The sequence below is a fragment of the Mercenaria mercenaria genome, unplaced genomic scaffold (genome assembly GCF_021730395.1).
Source record: "Mercenaria mercenaria strain notata unplaced genomic scaffold, MADL_Memer_1 contig_3194, whole genome shotgun sequence".
Taxonomy (NCBI): Eukaryota; Metazoa; Mollusca; class Bivalvia; order Venerida; family Veneridae; genus Mercenaria; species Mercenaria mercenaria.
The window spans coordinates 19,302-35,500 of record NW_026461312.1 but is presented as its reverse complement, the minus strand read 5'-3'; the positions used below and the strand labels follow the sequence as shown (position 1 = coordinate 35,500).

General features: G+C 36.8%; 1 protein-coding gene and 1 long non-coding RNA gene across 2 annotated transcripts in view; both read right to left on the bottom strand.

The window, feature by feature from the left end:
- LOC128552824 (uncharacterized) overlaps positions 1-6,264 on the bottom strand; it is a 28,702-nt gene extending 22,438 nt beyond the window's left edge. The window contains exons 1-2 of the mRNA XM_053533888.1: positions 6,228-6,264; positions 1,664-1,806 (exon numbers count right to left, since the gene is read on the bottom strand). Coding sequence (XP_053389863.1) covers positions 1,664-1,806; positions 6,228-6,264 — 180 coding nt within the window. The remainder of the gene's footprint in view (positions 1-1,663; positions 1,807-6,227) is intronic.
- A 612-nt stretch (positions 6,265-6,876) lies between these two features.
- LOC128552823 (uncharacterized) lies at positions 6,877-12,579 on the bottom strand. The gene is made up of 3 exons (XR_008369177.1): positions 12,414-12,579; positions 10,672-10,721; positions 6,877-7,435 (listed from the first exon to the last, which is right to left on the bottom strand). It is a non-coding gene; the product is annotated as an uncharacterized LOC128552823 (long non-coding RNA).
- Positions 12,580-16,199: the final 3,620 nt, after the last annotated feature.

Below are 16,199 nucleotides of genomic sequence, written 5' to 3'. Positions count from 1 at the left end.
AAAACTGACTTTGAACTTAACCTACTTTTACCTTGACCAGCTGCTCAAAATTGACTTCAAACCAGCTACAAACAGTTTGGGAACAATATTTTAATCTTAACTAATTATCTTTTTGAAACAGTAATAGTAAATGTGACACTGACTCCAATGCCCCCTAGTACAATCCAAGCATTCCGCACCCCCTCACCGCCCCCCTATTTTTATTTTTATCACAAAAGCTTATTCCCTAAGGCTTAGTTTTTAGTGAAACGTTTTTCAGTTCTGGGTAACACTGAGTCCCTTACAAAACCTGGAATAAGTTTGCTGTAACACTACATTTGGTGACAATATGTTAAACTGAACTGAAGTTATTAGCCCCAAACCCAAGTTTGATGCAGTCTGTCTGATGCCACCCTGCGCCACAGCCCAGACTACTACATACACCAATCTAATAACTATGATTTCATGAATGAAAACCTGGCTTATAAATGTAAAGTTGTCTTTATTATGCTAAACTGCCATTGCAAATTTTATCAATTCTTTGTGAATGGGTGTACAAATGTACATGTTTTCAACTGTTGCCCTCTGTGACAAACTATTTCATGCAGATTTCCAATCAAAATTTTTATAAAACTGTTTACCCAACTGACCGGTTCTCTTGGAACTAAATCTATGCTATTACACATTTTCAGAAATTAATCATGTTACAATATCTTTCTTCAACAAAAATGCCCCACACCCTCACTTCTCCCCCCACCCTGGTGGCCTGTCTAAGAAAAACATGTCGAACTGACTCAAAGATTTATTTGTTCAACACAAATGCCCTGTACCCTCTCTATTCCTCCCTTGGCAGACTGTCTGAGTAAACTTAGTAGATAGTTTTCAGTATCAAGAATGTTACTATTATTATTATTATTATACCCGATTTCTATAAAGCACTTTTCATGATAAACATGTCCAAAGGCGCTTTACATACAGCAAATGCAGCCACACATGCTGCGAAATTCATCCTCTGCTAGTACAGACACAGAGCAATCTGACCAGAGGGACAGAGTGAAATAAAGCCCCAAGAACAGATAGAGAGAAATCTTTTATAGATACAGGCCTGTACGGCTAACTTAGCCTAGCTCTTTGGGAATAGACAGTATGGTTCTTTAAAGTGCCAGGCAAAGCCGTCTTTCCTGGGAAGGACCAGTACAGGCCTCTTAGTTACGTGGAAGACACTCAAGATCATCTCAGAAATGTCCAGGCATCTGTCCAGTATCTGGACCGGGATTTGAACCCTTGACCTCTGGATTGACAGTCAAGCGTGTTACCACTAGACCATTGGCCCACCTTATACATTTATACATAATATCCAATTTTGACCTTTTACCTTATGAACCCTAATACACTAGAGATCATCTTCTAACCAGTCAATCACTGTAAACTTTATATACTTATTTTGATTGCCAGAACGTGTTCTCTAGCAACTGAACAGAATACATCAGACTCACTGACCAATAAACAACCTACAGATAAACTGACATGAGCCAAACCTCCTTCACCCTTTTTGCAACAGAGATGCCCTGTTGCTACAGACAGAGGTATTGTACACGTTCTAGGTCAGCAAGGTTTACAAGAAAAGAGTAAATGGCCTCCAAGAAAAATAGTTTAAGGTTAATATTTAAAACCCAAGGTTTACCTCAGGGCCATCCCATTTACTGGAAACTGTCAGTTTGTGTTCTTTAGGGTACTGCATCTCTGAATTGTTTGTTCTCCATTGCACTTGGACACATGTGCTGTTTAAAACTGAAGATTTTAATCCAATAACTGGGTTGGGCTTCACTGAAACAAGAGACAATTAAATGATTAAGTCTAGCATTTTACATATATGTGTATATGCAGCATGTCAATAAATTCACAGAAATAAGAAGATGTTAGTTTTTTCTAATATGATACAATATCCTTGCATTAACAAGTGAATGAAGTATTGCCATGCAATACAAAGTCCCCTACTGGAAGGCACCTAATTTTCTCTACTGCAGTATAACATAATGAACTGATATCTGTCAATGATGTATAAACAATATTGTACTACATATACAATATGTTATAACAACACACTTGGATTAAAATGTGCATATATAAAAACCCACAGTTGTTTTCATATTGAATTTTTTTGGCTGATTATAAAAATGTTATCATGTAAGTTATTTATAGTAACAACAAAGGGAAATTAATCTTTAAAAAAAAAAAAAAAAAAAAAAAAACAAACATCTATATAACATAAGTCCAAAAGAAACTCTTTACCAGGTAGAGATAGGTCAAAATACACCTAAAAATTGGATGTAACATGCATGCTGTACCACAGAAAAGTGGTCTCGAATTTTCTCTACCGCCAGTAATAAAAAAGTTACAATAAAATCTATTTAAAGTAACAACAAAGGGACGTAATTCTAAAAACAAGAGTGCCTCATGGTGGTGAACATTTGGTCCAAGTTACATCAAAATCCCTCCATGCATGAAGAAGAAATGTTCCTTACAAAGTCATTCTTGAATTTGACCTTTGACCTCTAAATATGACCTTGACCTTAGACCTAGGGACCTGGTTCTTGCGCATGACATGTTGTCTCATCCAGGGGAATATTTGTGCCAACTGATATCTAAATCCTACTTTGCATGACAAAGTTATAGACCGGACAGGAAAAAAATCCTCTTGACCTTTGATCTCAAAGTGTGACCTTGACCTTTAAGCTAGGGTACTGGGTGTTGCGCATGACACGTCGTCTCACCATGGGAAACATTTATGCCAAGTAATATTGTAATCCCTTGATGGATGACAGAGTTCTGGATCGGACAGGGAAAACACCTTATTGACCTTTGACCTCCAATTGTGACCTTGACCTTTGAGCTAAGGGTCTGGGCTTTGCGCATGACATGTTGTCTCATCATGGGGAACATTTGTGCCAAGTAATATTAAAATCCCTTCATGGATGGCAGAGTTATGGATGGGACAGGAAAAAAACTCTGTTGACCTTTGACCCCCAATTGTGACCTTGACCTTTGAGCTAGGGGTCCGGGATTTGCGCATGACACGTCGTCTCATCATGGGGAACAATTGTGCTAAGTGATATTAAAATCCCTTTATGAATGTCAGTGTTATGGACCGGACACGAAACAGACCCTGTTCATGCTATGTTAACATTTGACTGCTAAGTGTGACCTTGACCTTTGAGCTAGGGGTCTGAAAGTTGTGCATGACACATTGTCTTCTTATGAGGTACATTTGTGCCAAGTAATATTAAAATCCCTTCATAGATGGGAGAGTTATGGACCGGACAGGAAAAAAGCCTTGTTGACCTTTGACCTCCAATTGTGACCTTGACCTTTAAGCTAGGGGTCCAGGTTTTGCGCATGACACGTCGTCTCCTCATGGGGAACATTTGTGCCAAGTAATATTAAAATCTCTTCATGGATGGGAGAGTTATGGACGGGACAGGAAAAAAGCCCTGTTGACCTTTGACCTCCAATTGTGACCTTGACCTTTGAGCTAGGGGTCCGGGATTTGCGCATGACACATCATCTCATCATGGGGAACATTTGTGCCAAGTAATATTAAAATCTCTTCATGGATGGGAGAGTTATGGACCGGACAGGAAAAAAGCCCTGTTGACCTTTGACCTCCAATTGTGACCTTGACCTTTGAGCTAGGGGTCCGGGTTTTGCGCATGACACGTCGTCTCATCATGGGGAACATTTGTGCCAAGTAATATTAAAATCCCTTCATGGATGACAGAGTTATGGACCGGACACGAAATTGCAGACGGACGGACGGACGGACGTACCTACGAGAGCTACAATAAGGGCTGCACCCCACAGTCAGTATTACGGGGTGCAAATTTCAACCCATAATGTCAAACCAGTACAAAACAGAAGTGCGGGTAGCACCTCAGAGTTCACCCCGCAAAAACTTGGACAAACTAAAACTTATGGGTTGCACCCTATATGTAAAACTAAAGTCTGAAACAGAATAAACGGATGCTACCTTTACAACTTTCATGTGCAGACTAATTGGCTACAGTCTGCCTATCTAAAAAAATCATTCCAGAAAGCTTATTGTTACTCAATAGGCAAACCTTATTATAAATGGCAAAATTCATTTCATTATTAAACTATGACAGTTAAAGAGTTGTTTTAAGGCAGTTCTGTACGTTTGATAAACCGAAGTGATGACGTAACGTAATTTATCCGGAAAACGTAGAATAAAACTTGGATTCGGCATACAGAAATGAAAATCATTGTATGAATTAATCGCAGCTTGTGAGTAAATTTGTTAGAATGACACTGTTGCTATATTTCTGAAGTCTCAGTTAAATCAAAACGTACGACACATAAAATAATTCAAAATAACGTCTTAAAATTATCTCGAAATGTCCGGTTCAATTTAATCATGGTCAAATATCTTGAAAATAAGCTCACAGACCTATACATTTTATTTCATCAAATTATAGGTCATGTCTTTATTTACAACTACGAGAAGTTTCATCGAATTTTACATTACAGACAAATATCTATTCGTGAAAATGTTACGAAAATAATGATTTTTCCATAAACTCACATTATAAAATATTGTGCGAGGTCCGCATTTTTCAAATCGGTGTAGCAAAAAATCAAGAACACGACTCTATTTTTTTATTTCCTGCATTTTCTAGGTAAATTCTTAAGGTTTAAGCAAATTCTACATTGTAAAAAAGGTTTGATCCAAACGTGCAGAACTACCTTAATTAAAGTTTCTTTGCTTTAACTATCTGTTATAAACAAATTTCTCAAGTGGCAGGCAATATTAGCGAGTAATAAACTGTTACAATTCCGTAGTCACTTTTAAAACCAAAACAGAAAAAACTCTGGACAACATCAAACATTTATTTATTTTTTGTTGTATTTAAAGTTGCACCAACACAATTATAGGTCATATGGCGACTTTGGACAACACCGAAAAGGCTCATTACCGCATGATCTGTAAACAAATATTCTACTTTCATGTCAGTATTAAAACTGAAAAGGGCTTAGTATGTACTCACACTGCTCTTGTACTAGTGATGAGCATTTTCTTTTAATATTACCACTTTTTACTACTATTCTGCAAACAATAAAACAATTGACATGGACATACTAATGTGCTGCATCAAACCAACATGTCATGGACAGTGTTATGGGCTACAGCCCATAAAACATTTGGCAAGGCCATTCTAAACGGCTGCATCGAACTTGAAGAAATGAAACGTCTCAGACAGTGTAATGGGCTGCAACTCATAACACAACTGGCATTAGGACGACAGCTGTAAGCTATGACTGCTTTCTGTCCGATTCCTGAACTGTTGTATTGCAAATATTTCATGCTTTTCAGAATAAAAATAGTTTAAACTAACTGGCATGAACACACTAATGAGTTGCATCAAACTGAAATGTCTGTGTTATGGGTTGCAGCCCATTAGTATGTCAATGCAGACTGTTTTACGGGTTGCAGCCCGTAACATTTCAATTCTTAAAGTTTGATACAGCTCACAAGTATGTTTTGTTTTGTTTTGGATTTAACGCAGTTTTTCAACAGTATTTCAGTCAAGTAACGGCAGGCAGTTAACCTAACCATGTTCCTGGATTCTGTACCAGTACAAACCTGTTCTCCGCAAGTAACTGCCAACTTCTCCACATCAATAAGAGGTGGATGACTAATCCATGCCAATTATTTTTTTACAGGTTACAGCCCATTACACTCAGAAACATTTCATTTCTAGAAGTCTGATGCAGCCAACAAGGATGTCCATGTCAACCCTTTTTGGGGTTGCAACCCATAACATTGTCCATGACATTTCATTCCAAAAAGTTTGGTGCAGCCCATTAGGATGTCTATGTCAACTCTTTTGTGGGTTGCAACCCAAAATTGGCAGTGACATTTCATTCCATAAAGTTTGATGCAGCTCATTAGGATCTTCATGCCAGTTGTTTTACAGACTCAATCAAACTGAGTCTGCAATTTTCACTGTTTGCCTTGTTCTCGGTGCTTCCGAGGGATCTACTTTCCAGATTTTATTTACAGGTTGCAGCCCATTACACTCTCAGAGACATTTCATTTCTAAAAGTCTGATGCAGCCCATAAGGGTGTCAATGTCAACTGTTTTATTGGTTGCAGCCCATATCATTGTCATGACATTTAATTTTATAAAGTTTGATGTAGCTCATGAGGATGTCCATGCCAGTTGTTTTACGGGTTGAGCCCATTATACTCTCATTACACAGAGACATTTCATAAATTGCTTAAAGTTTGATACAGCTCATAAAACTAAAATGCAAACATTTTTAGTGCTGCGGTCTCAGTGACCTAGACACTTTACCTACTGACCCCAAAAACTATAGGTTCATCTACTGGCCATAGGCAGTTGACCACTGCAGGTTCAAGCGTTCTCTTGTAATTAAGTGGGAATGGTTTTCAGTGTTGAGGTCACTGTGACCTGGATCTTTGACCTACTGACCCCCAAAACAATAAGGGTTACCTACTGACCAAAGGTAGTCATCCTATTAAGTTTGACCACAGCATGTCTAAGTAATCTCTTGTTATTGAGCGGAAACCAAATGGCCTACTGACCGACATGAGCAAAACATTGTTCAAGGGGGCAAAACAGATTAGTTACTACTACCGGTAATGAAGTTCAAGCGGTTTCTGGAGTAAATGTTAAAAGAAGGTATTGTTGGCAGATGCCGGACACAAAGCAGATCACTAAAATGGAGCTTGAGACTATAACTTGGGTTTGTCAACATTATGAATACCAAACAATCTGAAAAAAAACAACATTTATTTTTATTAATCAAATTTTCAAACCAAATTGAAAAAAAATCACAATCGTCTAAAAAAAAGATGACAAAATCTATATAGACAAAAGCTGCAAATTTCTGTTTTTGAAAACGAATTATTGTCATTCTCAGTAAAAGTGAAGTCAAATCCAAAATATCTTTATTCACCATTTATTTCTCCCAAAAAATCATCCTGTTCATTCATTACAGCCAATCCCTGAGGGTTTTTTTTTCAGAAATATTAGTATCACTTCCATCCACGTTACAACTGTTATATCACTTACAATATTTTCCTCAGGCACATCATTGCCACTTTCATCCATGTTATTATTGTTGTCCCTTATTATCACTTATAATATTTTCCTCAGGCCTGTCACTGTCACTTTCATCCATGTTACACTCGTTGTCACTTAAAATGGTTTCTTCAGGCCCATCATTGTCACTTTCATCCATGTTATCATTGTTGTCACTTGCAGTGGTTTCTATAGGCACATCATTGTCACTTTCATCCACCTTACAATCATTGTCACTTCAAATGTTTTCTTAAGGTACATCACTGTCACTTCCATCCATGCTACCATTGTTGACATTTCCAATGGTTTCATCAGGCACATCTTTAATGGACCTGAAAATATTTAATAAATGCACATAGAGTTTGGGCATTTGTTGTTTTCAATAGACATACTGTTGCATGGTGGCCGAGTGTTAACAGCCGCAGCCCATAACTCAGTCCCTTGCTGTTTGTCCAAGTCAATTCGCAACGAGTTGCAGCCCACTAGTTAGTACATCATATATAAAGTCTTTATTTCGGGAATAAGGTTACTTCCGCGTCCAAGTCAGTTGATAATGGGCTGCAACCCACAACTTTGTCCCAGTTGTTGTTTGTCCAAGTCAATTCACTACGAGTTGCAGCCCACAAGTAGGTACATTATATATTTTGTCTTTATTTAGGGAATAAGGTTACTTCCTTGTCCAAGTCAGTTGATTATGGGCTGCAGCCCACAACTTTGTCTAACCTGTTGTTTGTCCAAGTCAATTCACTAAGAGTTGCAGCCCACAAGCTGGTACATAATATATTTTGTCTTAATTTAGGGAATAAAGTTACAAAATGTACTTCCTTGTCCGTGTTAGTTGATTATGGGCTGCAGCCCACAACTTTGTCCCAGTTGTTGTTTGTCCAAGTCAATTAACTATGGGTTTGCAACCCATAAGTCTGTATATACTCCATGTATTTTATGTCTTTAATATGAGAATTAGGCTATTTCTTGTTCTTAATTGGTTGATTATGGCCTTGGGAATTTTAGTTTGGCAATTGGGAAAAATGGACACTATTTTCGATTGGGAACGGTCCGTTTACTGGTACCGGACATATAAGGAAAACAATCCTTGATTAGCGATTCATGTGAAGAAGTCGTTAGGTTTTTTTTCAAAATATATTTTTGGCTCTGGTGACCAGCGTAAAATTCGACAAAAAAAAAACTCGAGAGAAGACCTTGCCAGGGTGCTACAGACCTGGCAAGTTTGGTTAAGATCCATCTAGCGGTTCATGAGAAGTTGTTTACAAGTTTTTCTATTTTTAGCTGGAGATACAGCAAAAAGTGGTTAAATTACAGACTTTATTCTAACCTGGGAATCCAGTCTGACAATTTCTAACTTTTTTTCTATCTACAGCCTGGGGAAACCTGTTTTCCGACTGCAGTGCCACCTATATTACACCCGAAATATGCGGATGTTTGATAAAGAACGATAACTTCTAAAAGCGATAATCCATGGCTAAAAATAGAAACAAATTTCTCACAAAAAAGACAGATCGGAATCTTGTAATTCCGACGGTTTCCGAACATTTCCGGGTCATAGACAAATAACTTTGTACCTCCCATAGCTTTTCCAGCAAGTTGTAACAAATATTAAATATGTCAGAATAAACTTAAATGTGCATCATAGCTATCAAGATGTTATATCAATTAATGCAGCCTAGTGATCTACAAAAGTTTTCGTTTCGAACAAGCGCAACTATAATCACATGTTAATTAGGCTATTTATAGAAAATCGATAATCAGTAGTGGCATAGAAACTCCTTCAGATTTCCCCAGGCGTTGATAATATCAGAAACTCGATGAATGCCAATTAACATTAATAAGCGCAAATTAAGTGGGATCTTTAATACATAGATATTAGGTATGATTTCTTCTGACACTACACACAGACAAAGCACGAATATTATCAACGGCTTCCCAGGCTAACTTTATTCATGTGGTTTAAACAGTATCAAAAATTCAATGCGCCCTGTAGGAATTATGAGTACTGTACCATCAAAATATCCATCGCAAAGGGTTGTATTTTTGACTTTCACAGTGCTAGTGCTGGAGAAAAAATACTTGTAGCTAAGCTTTTAGCCTAATGAGGAAAGTTGTAGCCAATTTTAGGGACGTTAGCTAAAAGAATGTTAGTCAAAACTGGTCCGAGGTCTACATGTATGAGAGTTTGATCAGCATGTTTGAACAGAATAACAGAGAGGTACATACAGTGAAACACCGCTCGCTCGAGCATCGATGACTCGAGCACCCGGGCTCGCTCGAGCAATTCATGTGGTTCCGGCCGATTTCCTTCTACTTTATATGTGATATTACCAAGGCTGGGTCGAGCATCGATAACTCGATCGCTCGAGCATGACACCTGGTCCCTGTGTATTAATTTACTCTTTGTTGTGTCTGGCTAACTCGAGCAGAGGTGTCAAAATTTTTCACACCTTCGGCGGTCAGAATGTATCGGTTAATTAAATATTTTCGCACACCGTGAGAATTGTGGAGTCTATTCCCAGACTATCTTAAATGTTTGTTTGTCGGTATATTGATATTATGATGAGATTAATTATTGATAAAAGCTTAAAGAAAAGTTTTATTGATCAAATATCGATCAATTACTGATATCTTAAAGCATCATTCCTGCGGGATCGAGATCTTAGTCATTTAATCAGCGGTTGTTTGCATGCAAATGAAGGAAATAATATAGCCGTTTCATAAAATTGAGACGATAATTATGATATGCACTTGTTGATGAATAAAATTAAAAAAAAAAAAAAATCTTAGTTGTTTCTTCGCATGTGCTATTTACAAATTACATATTGAAACGTCTATCAATAGATAATGTTTGTAATACGTTTGTTTTCGAAAATGTCACAAGTATGTTATTATAACGCATCACCGTTTACTCAGCAAACGGTCCCGATGACCGTAAACAAACTTTAGTTTTCTTCGTATGTTGGTCAATGTTTGGGTCGCTCGAAACCATGGATAACTCGAGCATTTTGCTCATCCCTTGCGACCTCGAGCGAGCGGTGTTTTACTGTACATATTAAGTATACCTTACCAATCAGTTTGTAAATGAATTCACTCTTGGGAAAAGCCCTGAAACAACCTAGTGTTAGCATATTGGCAGTTTATAAATACCTCAGTTGTACTTTGACCAACAATGGCTGCTTTTTATATATAAAATATACACGTATTACAATTTCAAAATGGTTTATAAATACAAATTTATTGTAAAAATCTCCCATATTGACTTAGTTTGTTAAAAAAAGACAAAAGATATAGACGAATACAGTTAATGTACTCATCTCAAAACGCTCTACTATAACTTGAAAAAAAAAAACACCTTTTCTAATGAGTTTGCCCGGCATATTTCACATACACTCCAAAACTGAAATTTTTTAATTTGTTTTAAACTTGGTAATTCTGTTTTAAGAGCCACTGCTTTACCATTTCTTTGCTATATCAGTACTCTTTCTTGAAAACAGAAGGGGATTCAAGATGAGAGGGGTTCTAGTTTAGAGGTTTTTAGTGTATTGTAAAGAATACTTACTCCTACCATGCAGAGCTACTTTCTGGCTGCCTTTTGGACATGGTGTCAGTCTGAAAATATAATAAAATGTTATAAACTTTAAGTTACTTTTCGGGATAAATGCCAGGCATTCACACCAATTCCACTTCAAAAGGTGCTGGGCCTGTTTAAATTTTGGACAGGTCAGACGGTCTGGCAATTTTCAGCAGCCTGGATTCTAACTTCACTTTATTTGCTATTGAGCACTTGTTGGTGACACCGGCATGGACATGCTAATGGGCTGCATCAAAAATGTCACGAACAACATTGTAATGGACTGCAACCAGTGATGTAACTGGCATGGACATACTTACAGGCTGCATCAAAATGAAATGTCTGTGTTATGGGTTGCAACCCATAAAACAATTGGCATGGACGTACCAATGGGCTGCATCAAACTTTAAGAAATGAAATGTCTCGGACAGTTCAATGGGCTGCAATCCGTAAAGCAATTGGCATGGACATACTAATGAGTTGTATCAAATTTAAAGAAATGAAATCTCATGGACAGTGTTCCGGGCTGCAACCCGTAAACCAATTGGCATGGACATACTAATGAGGTGTATCAAATTTTAAGAAATGAAATCTCATGGACAGTGTTCCGGGCTGCAACCCGTAAAACAATTGGCATGGACTGTTTTCAGAAGGTCTAAAAGAGGGCTACAAAACAAATTATTAATTTTATGTCGAAAGCCCGATCGGGCTATGTTACCAGTCTAACACAAATACAGGGGATGAATACGAATATTTATTCATGAATACAAATTCTACACTAAGGTCACTGAACATTATGTGGCTTTTGCCAACAATTAGACTTACTCATTTGGTTTATCTGGATGTCAAATTTTATGATCTGATATTTTGTAGTAGTCACCCATCCCTCTAAGCCTTACTTGTATCTGTATTTTACTGTTAAGAAAACGAAGACATTAAAAAATTAAAAAGTCATAATATTCTAGCCAAACTTACTTGCTATTATAAATTAGACATTAATATTCATGTAGATATTATTTGGACTAGCAGATGGGAACTCTTCTGCCAGTTAAGGATTACTTGTATTTGTTGTTGGCCCTGCAAAATTTTGATTGAGTAATTTGACATTTTTAACTCTGTTCACTTATTTCTTTGCACAGAGCTTTCTCTTTTGATCAAGAATTCTACTTAATTTGTGAGTGTATTCACATGTTCAAATTCAGGATTGAATTCTGATAAAAATTTGGTAAACAGCTGCAAAGTCTGTTTTCATGTCAGAGATTGCCTCCAATTCAGGTACAAAACCAACAAGAACTATTTTAACGTTGGGAAAATTGAGTGAATAAATGTTTTCTAAGATGAAGCTTTCAGCTTTGCAAAAAGGCCCAAAGGATGCCATTTTCTGTAGAAATCATGGAATATAAAAACAAATAATGGGCAATTGAATAGCAGGGACAATATTTTAAAGAAATATTACTTAAGTTCTTTCAAAAACGTAAAAAAAAGTCTAACTTTTAGATTTATTTATTGTGACCCAGTTATTACGTTTTATTATCTTGGGTTAAATTTACTGCATTCTAACTTGACAATGGTACGACCATTTTGGGTACGAAACACTCGCTAATTTTCCTTGCATTTTCGAATTAAGCAGTTGTTTTGATGCATGAAATTCCGTTCCCCATAAAAATTATATTCAGCGAATATATGACTTTCTGTATTTCCAAATGAATGATTTGTTTTACAAAACTTACTGTTGTGAAAACGCTGTCTAGATCCGCTTCAGGACTACCAATATGGCGACGGCGTGGCCAGGTCACTTGACTGCGCATGCGCTTAACTCCGTTTTTGCCGAACAATAACGAATGCTACCGAATGACGTCATTCCATTGGGTGGCCGCTATTAATAGATTGCAATCATTCTTAGGCCTCACCAAATTAAAAAGTTGTTCATCGGATTTGCCGCTCGTATATTTTCAGAAACACAAAAAAAATATTTTTTTTTGTTTTTGGCTTGCGCTCGCCCCATTGAAAAAAATCAATCCAAAATTTTTTGGTGCGCTACTTTTTACGGACGTAAAAGTGTATAAATGCTTATAATTCCAGTCCTAGAATGTTCTCAAATGGATTTTAATCAAAATAAATACATGTATACTACGCACACATCGTCTATAATAAATCATAACACTTATATTTAGTTGCATTAAAGTTGTTTCCCCTTTATGCAGTTACGCCATTTTCTTCAAATGTTTACCAAATTACATGCTACAAAATCGATTTATTTCATTGAAAACTGGATGAAGAAAAACTTACTAATTTATTTGATAACATCAATCTACATTATTTTGGTAAGCCTGGGTAAATACTTATTGATACATGTCACTTATCTGTTTTCTGTTTTTCCTGTCCAAATTATCAACATTTGCATACGAAAGTGGGTGGGGTAAGGAATTTACATTATGAGTTGTTTTCAGAACAGTTTCGATTTTCAAATTTTCCAATCATTTAGTAGACTAATGTTAATGCACGTTAATCTCCATTTCAGACTTTAATTGAGACTTTGTTTCAACAAATTTTATATGTTATGAAAGTTTAAAATTAGAAAAAGAGCTGTACATAAGACATCATGCTCGACTTTTCTGAATCAGAGCTTTGCCAGTAAAAGGGGCATTATAGTCAGAAGCTTTGGAAGTACAGAGCTATTGGTCATTATATAAAACTTAATTAAAAATATTTTATGTTAAAAAGGGGCATAACTTTGTCTAGATTCAGACTTAAGAGTATTGTTTCTCCAGGTATAGACTTTGACAGTAAATAACTGTTCTAAGTTTCAAATCAGAATTAATAGATCTAGTAACACACACATAGATATTTGATGTATCAAAAACTTTGTAATGTCAGCTAAGAATGCTACATTTTCATAGCAGTAAATATTCAAGTCACATATGTATGTGATAAGTATGGCGTAAGGTTATGCATTGTTGTTTATTACATATTTTCTAACAGCATTTTCAAAAGCATGCTTTATTTGATTACAGTGTACTGTATGACAATGTTATTACCTTTTTTTTACGAGTTCGCTTTGTTGTGTGTCTGCAGGTCAGATTTTCTCAATCCCTAGGGATTTACTATTTAATTTAAAAGGGCTATACATTCTATTTTAAGGTTTTTATTAGTCAGTCGAGAACCAAATGAAGACAAATATATTTCTTCGCTCTTCGCTCGCTCCTGATTTTCTCAAAAACCTAAAAAAATATTTAAATTATTTTTTCGCTCGCCGCCTCAATTTTTTCAGAAAAAAATCCGATGAACAACTTATCAATTTGGTGTGGCCTTAAACACGAATTGTGTCCGTAACTGTCCAAAGAGGGACAGATATGTCCATTTTCTTCTGGGGTGCAACTCAGAAAATTAAAGAAACAACCCACAATGTACATATGCACCCGTTTAAGATGATGTCATTATGGGATGCACCCCATAATACAAAATCACCCCACAATGAACCTTATTCTATACCGCTCACCCCACAATGTAGCTCTCGTAAGAGCGGACGGACAGACGGACGGACGGACGAACGGACGGACAGACGGACGGACGGAATGACGGAAAAGTGCATTCCTATAGTCCCCGAAACTGGTTTTCAACCAGTAGGGGACTAATAAAAGTAAGCTAATAAATCGTGTCCATGAACTAAGAGTTATGCACCTTGTGTCACATGATGCAGGTGATAAGGCGGTACATCAAATCGATTTAGTAATAACTGAGATATAGTGAAAATACATCAAAATTAACTTTAAATTCTAATTAAAAGGGGACATAATTCATTAAAATTGGTGTCAGAGTTATGCACCTTGTGTCACATGATGCAGGTGATAAAGTGGAACATCTATTTTAAGTCTGAATCAAATCCATTAAGTAATAACTGAGATAATAGATTTCGGGACGGGACGGGACGGGACAAAACCGACTCCTTTACACTCACTGCCCTCCCCACCCCCTCAAACATGTTTGGTGGGGGTATAATAAAATAATTCCAGATGTATTTGTTTCGGCTGTGACTAAAAACAGATGTGGTGATATACTACAGACTCCGGTATATACCAGATTCAAGAAATTTAAACAAAAGTATCTTAAAATGTATATATTTTGTAACCATGGTAATCCTAACTCTAGCTTTTAGTCAGTATATTTTACATATTATGCATAAATTTGCGTATTTTTGCCGTGTGCGCCATGATAATTATTTTTGTGACTACACCAGATCAGTAATGAAAAAAATCTATTTGTCTCCTGGCAAATTAACAACTGATAAGGAGTATGCATCTTTTCCTAAGCTTTAACATGACACCTCCACTAGTCCTGCAAGAGTCACATTCTTGAATATAAACCTAGAAAGACTGTTTAAGCAGTTGATCAACAACACCCTGAATTTACAAACCTATCTTTCTTGTGTCTACGGTGAAGTCTGAGGACAGTTTCACTCCACATGGCTCTTTAAGCGTAAGCTTTATATCAATTAATTTCATTGTAAAATCTCCACGACGTGAGCTGTTCCAGTAACAGTAGCCCGCTTTAACGTTCAGATCACTACATACGTTCCATGACCTAGATAATTCTGGAATTCTCCTGGAAACAAAACAAGAGGGCTATGATGACCCTCACATAACTCACCTGACACAAACTGGTATATAATTTAATGGTAGAGGACCGCGTAATAAAGCTACATGCCAAATATCTAAACTCTAGGTCAAATTAAAGGTTTCAGACAAATAAGATATTTTTCAATACAAGTTTATCTAAAACAAATTATGGGTTGGGCTAATTTTGACCCCAGGGGCATGATTTTAAGATGACTACTGTTGTGGCCCCTGTGACCTTGACCTTTGACCAAGTGACCCCAAAACCATAAGGGTCATCTACTCTGCATGTCCAATCATCCTATGGAGTTTCAAAATTCTGGGTCAGGTGTTTTTCAAGTTATCAATGAGAAATAGTTTTCCATGTTCAGGCCCCTGTGACCTTGACTTTTGATTGAGTGACCCTAAAAATAACAGGGGTCATCTACTAGGTAAGCCCTATCACACTATGAGGTTTGAAGCTTCTAAGTCAAATGATTCTCTAGTTATTGATCTGAAATGAAGTGTGATGGATGGACAGACGGGCATGGCAAAAACAATACGTCTCATCAGTGGGGGGTTGTGGGGAGACATACATATAATATCTACCAAGAGTTCAAGTTGATATTGATAAATAATGAAACAAGACTGCCATGAAGGCCCTGTATCGCTCACCTCACCTTTTGACCTAAAGATCATCAAGATTAACATTCTGACCAAGTTTCATTAAGATATGGTCATAAATGTGGCCTCTAAAGTGTTAACTAGCTTTTCCTTTGATTTGACCCGGTGACCTAGTTTTTGACCCAACATGACCCAGATTCGAACTTGACCTAAAGATCATCAAGGTTAACATTCTGACTAAGTTTCATGAAGATACATCATAAATGTGGCCTCTAGAGTGTTAACAAGCCTTTCCTTTGA